The 4,756-nt window shown below is 52.0% G+C and overlaps 1 protein-coding gene and 1 pseudogene across 1 annotated transcript, besides 2 other annotated features; both read left to right on the forward strand.

The window, feature by feature from the left end:
* Positions 1–4,756: a sequence feature (areas not merged during assembly with more than two copies in the genome that could not be assigned to a particular haplotype).
* Tc00.1047053510705.10 (mucin-associated surface protein (MASP), putative) lies at positions 824–1,999 on the forward strand (the record flags this gene model as incomplete). Its single annotated transcript, XM_798723.1, has 1 exon — positions 824–1,999. One exon carries the CDS (start codon positions 824–826, stop codon positions 1,997–1,999), a length of 1,176 nt encoding a protein of 391 aa, XP_803816.1.
* Positions 2,333–2,409: a sequence feature (T-rich).
* Positions 3,984–4,756, forward strand: Tc00.1047053510705.20 (annotated as a pseudogene; the record flags this gene model as incomplete).

Consider the following 4,756-nt stretch of genomic DNA (forward strand, 5'->3'; position numbering starts at 1 on the left):
GCGGTGCGTGCAGCAGAGACACACAGATCACATCTTCTTTAAACAAAAAGATCAAAGAGAGTGGAGACGTCTAGTTTGAAGGTGACTTGTCCTTGCCGACAGTGAGCAGTGGCGAATGTATCACCTCGTGTGTAGACACACCACTGCTGCTTCTGCCTTTGGGACTGTGTGTGGTTGTGGCAGTGTTCTGAGCCACGGAGTGTGGAGTTGCGACTTCTCACGGAGAGTATGTGCCGCGTTCCCTGCGGGCTTTCTTTTTTTGATGTTCTTTTTAATGTTGTTTACATGGAACAATGGGAGTACCTTTTTCTTTTGTTTTACTTAATGGTCAGTTGCTGCGCACCGTCATGAGCGAATTGTTTTCCCTCTTGATTGCTTCTGTTGCCCACACGCGGTACAGGCACCACGGCTGTGCGTTCCACGGACGACACAAAAGGAGGAGTGGAGAGACAGGCCGGATGCCGCATGAAATGTGTGGGATGTTGTGTGGGCTTGTGGAACAGCAATAATTTTTTCCTTGTGCAGGCACTGTACGCATGTACATATAAACACAGTCCTGCATTGCTGCATGGCGTATGAAATGATGATTCTGCCGAAGTGTATTTTTTTTGAGGAGGAGACTCCTGTTGGGCGCTCAACTACTTTTTTTGTTTTGGTATTGCTTTTTTACTTCTGGTGTGCAGGTCAGTGTGCGTTCCTCTGCAGGGCTGCTGCCGTTGTTTACTGTGCGTATTACTGTGTGATTTGTCTCTGCCTTTTGCTTTCACTCTGCGTTGACGTGTTGTTAGTTTGTGCTGAAGGCCACACGCAAGTGACAGGAGTGATGGCGATGATGATGACTGGCCGTGCGCTGCTGGTGTGTGCCCTCTGCGTGCTGTGGTGCGGTGCGGTTTTTGGCTACGCGATGGAGGATTACTGCGGTGAGGGTGGAGGGAACGGTTTGAGGCACACGAGTAATGGTGGCGATGACGGCGTGTCTCTAAAGGCGGACTGCGGGTTGTTATCGACTCGAATGGCATTAATAAAGGCGGTTGAGGCTGCGGATGGAAAAGGATTGAGTGGAGATCCACTGGAAACATCTCAGGATTCATCACCTGGTAAGAAATTGGACGATAAGACTTCGGGCGGTGGAACGCCTGGTTTAGGAGGCGGTGTTGCAGGTCCAGCAACAGCAGCAGCGGCAGCACTGGAGCCCGGAGAATCAGGTAGAGGTGAACCGAATAGGGAATTGGAAGTAGCGGATACAACTGGTGAGGAAAATGCCAACGATAGAAGGAAAGGAGCTGAACGTAATCCCGAAAATCTAAAAAATGGTCAATCTTCCTCTTTTTCGTCTGGCAGCCCTGTTACTCTGGGTGGTGAAGGACGCGCCTCGGAAAAAAATTCCAAGGCTGCTGAACCCTCCGAGGATGGGCCGAAAGTAACAAAACTATCACAACAAAAAGCAGAAGGAGACAAAGGAAACAAAAATGATACGATACTCATAGGGGTACATGAAAATCCAGAAAAAAACACAGAAATACAAACAGCACCACCACCGCCTGCAAATAATGGAAAGTCCAGTCCTGAAGATACCGTGCGCATGCAACAGCTACAACAAGTTCTAGATGGCATTGGGTCAAACAACAACTCACAAACAAACAGCATTGCCTCCATCGCAGTCAATAAACACAATGAACCATCTGGCGCCCATGCAGAATCAGGGCCACCATCACCCACGGCAAACGGTGATGCCGTCAATAATGAAGCTGACAATAGCACTGAAGACGGCATGCCAAACAATGGCCCAGCAGCCGATGGTGCAGGGACACGAGAAAAACAAAATGAAAATAAAGATGCCAATCCGAAAGAAACACCAGTGACGGCCGCAGCCATGAAAACTACAACGGCGACGACTGGCGACAGTGACGGCAGCACCGCGGTCTCTCACACCACCTCCCCTCTTTTCCTTCTTCTTGTTTTTGCGTGTGCAGCTGCTGCTGCGGTGGTGGCCGCGTGAGAGTGAGGGAGAGAGAGCCGTGCACCGCCCGCACACACACTCGTCCTTCTCTCTGTGTGTGTCCCCTTGCATGGACTCTCGCCCTCACCTCACCCCACGAGGCACACACAATAATGTGCCCATTGTATATATGCATGCACACCCATGCAGACCCGTTGGTGCTCTCTTTTGCACGACACGCACCGCTGCCGTCCTGCCTGGCCGCATGGGCGGAGCACCGCAACTGTTTCTGTTTTTTGTCCTCTTATGATTATTTTAATTGTTTTTAATTTTCTTTGCTGTTTGCTTTAAAATATTTTAAATGTTTTTTGTTTTTTCTGGTTTTGCGAGTGATTTTTTTTCTTTTGTTTTTTGTGTTTAATTTTACTTTTTATTGTTCTTTTCTCTCATTTCCTTTTTTTTTTGTTTTTGGGGCAATCACTATGGACGTTTTTTTTCTTTTCTACTCTTCCCTCTTTAATTGTTTCTTGCTGCACTCTTCCTGTGAGGGGTGCCGTGTGTTTCCGCCCAACTGCTCCACTCGCACACCCACCGACACGCTCATGACGACGGCCCTGTGCGCCTCGCCTGCTGCACGCATGAGGAGGGGCCGCGACGAACGGCGCGCTGAGGGAGCCGTGACGTGTGGGCGTGCGACGAGGGCCTGTGGGGCGGAGCACACATTTCTTCCCTCTTGTTTTGTTTTCTTTGCGGCCAGGGCTGGCAGACACCCGCAGCGCCACACACACAGCCACACCCTGCCGCCGTGTTTTTCTTTAAGGATTTGTTTTGCTTTGCGTGTTTATTTCATGCGGTGGCGCACCCTTCGGTGTCGGCCTCGTGAGCATTTCTCTCCCCTCCGATGATTTCTTTTTCTTTTGCTGCGCTCACTCTCCCGATGGAGTGACGCGACTCCCGTCATGTCTGCGTGCTTCTCTCAGTCCCCACACACACGAGTGACTGTGCTCTGCGGGCCGCACTCACGCGCCGATGAGAGGGCTGAGGGGAGCAGCAACACGCAGATGACCCCATGAAATATAAACGATGTGCGGACACACGGAGGGTCGGACGGTTGAAGCACACGCAACCATCCTTTTAATTTTCTTTTGTGGGCAAAATACATACAGACAGTTTGGTGTGGCCACACGGCAGCCAGGCGATTTTTTTCTTATTTTAAATTTGTGTGGAGCAGTAATGGAGGATTTCTTTTCATTTATAATTATTTTGTGTGATGGGGTTTACATAAGACGAAGGGGACGTTTTTTGTTTTCAATAAATATTGTGTGAATTGCCGCTGCTTGGGCTGCAGTGCAGTGATGAGTTTGAGCGGTCTTCTTCTTCTTGTTGTTTCCGTTATGCGTCCCCGCTGTACATTTTTGTGCGTCGCTCCACATACTCTGCTCCCTCTTTTCTACTTCTTTGCTTTGTGTTTCTGCAGGCACACACAACCACACACACACAAGATGCACATTGCAGTGGATTTGAATGCACCTTTTGTGGTGCATGCTGGCAGTTGCGTGTGGTGGCTGTTGTCTTCTTCCGTGGCCATGAGGAGGAGGGAGAGAGGGAGCGCACCCCGAGACTATTTTCCTGTGGGTGATGCACCGCGTGTGACTGCGCTGAGTTGGGCTCCGTGTCCCATTGATGGCGGGATGGCAAGAACTTTTGTGCCGCGTCATGGATGGATGAGGGTTCGCTTGCTCCGTGTGCGTTGCGTGGTGGCCGCGGGGTTTTGCCATTTCCCTGGGGCTGCGGGAAAGAGCTGGGGGAGATGGTGGTGGATGTCTTCTCCTCCTGCATGGTGGGTGGCTGCTGGCGTTGTGTGCCTCCTTGCGTGGATGCCGTCTCGTGGTGTGTGGACTGTGCGGCTGGGCCTGCTGCCCTCTCCTCATGTTGTCTGCTCTCTCGCTGTATCCGCTGTGCACCGTCCCTCTCCCTCTCGTTCCATTCTTTCTCTTCTGTCTCACCGATCGGCTGACTGGCTCCAGCGACTCCACTACGGGCGATGATGACTGCGATGGTGACAGTGCGGCGCCGTGTTGGTTCTTGCGCTCTTGTGCTGCTGCTCGTCCGTGTGTTTGCTGCTGGGAGTCCTGGACATGTATCTGGTGATGCGGAAGCGGTGGTTGTGCCGGTGGATGTGTCGTGTGCTCCGAGTGACGGCAGCCTGAGCTATCGCGTGCTTGCTTGTTTTGTGGGCGTGGAAGAAGTGTTCTGCTGCCGGTGCTGAGGTTCAGTATGAGAATTACACTTTCAGTGGCTTTGATGTGCGCATGCATGGCAGGAATGGTGAGCTGTGTGCTGTGTGCCATGTAACCAATGCGGTGCACACATGTAGCAACTGTGCTGCCAGCTGTGTAGCGGAAGAGGAAGAGACCACCGTTGCCTTCACGATGAATGTGACGACACATAAATACGCCGGTCCTTATGAATTGTGGTGGCGTCAATTTTCCCCCGATGGAACCATCCATCCGCCTGCACGGAGCAGCGATGCTGACCGGACGGGCATCTGTCAGTTGCCGCCACCCCGTGAAGGGAAGGATGACACAAAATCTGGTGGGAAAACTGCGCCGCAAGTTAATGCTGAGCCGTCACGTCAAAACGAGGATTGGCGACAGTCTGCGGCGGCTGACGGACCCAACACCGTCGATCCGAGTCCCGCATCTAACACGGCGACCAACACGTCCGAGACGAGGCCTGAGTTTGCCTTTGTTCGGAACATAAAAGTGACTCCGGCACCACCCGGAAGAAGGCCCACGCCTGTCACCGAGCCGCAGG

The sequence above is a fragment of the Trypanosoma cruzi genome, genomic scaffold (genome assembly GCF_000209065.1).
Source record: "Trypanosoma cruzi strain CL Brener 1047053516815 genomic scaffold, whole genome shotgun sequence".
NCBI classification, from domain to species: domain Eukaryota; phylum Euglenozoa; class Kinetoplastea; order Trypanosomatida; family Trypanosomatidae; genus Trypanosoma; species Trypanosoma cruzi.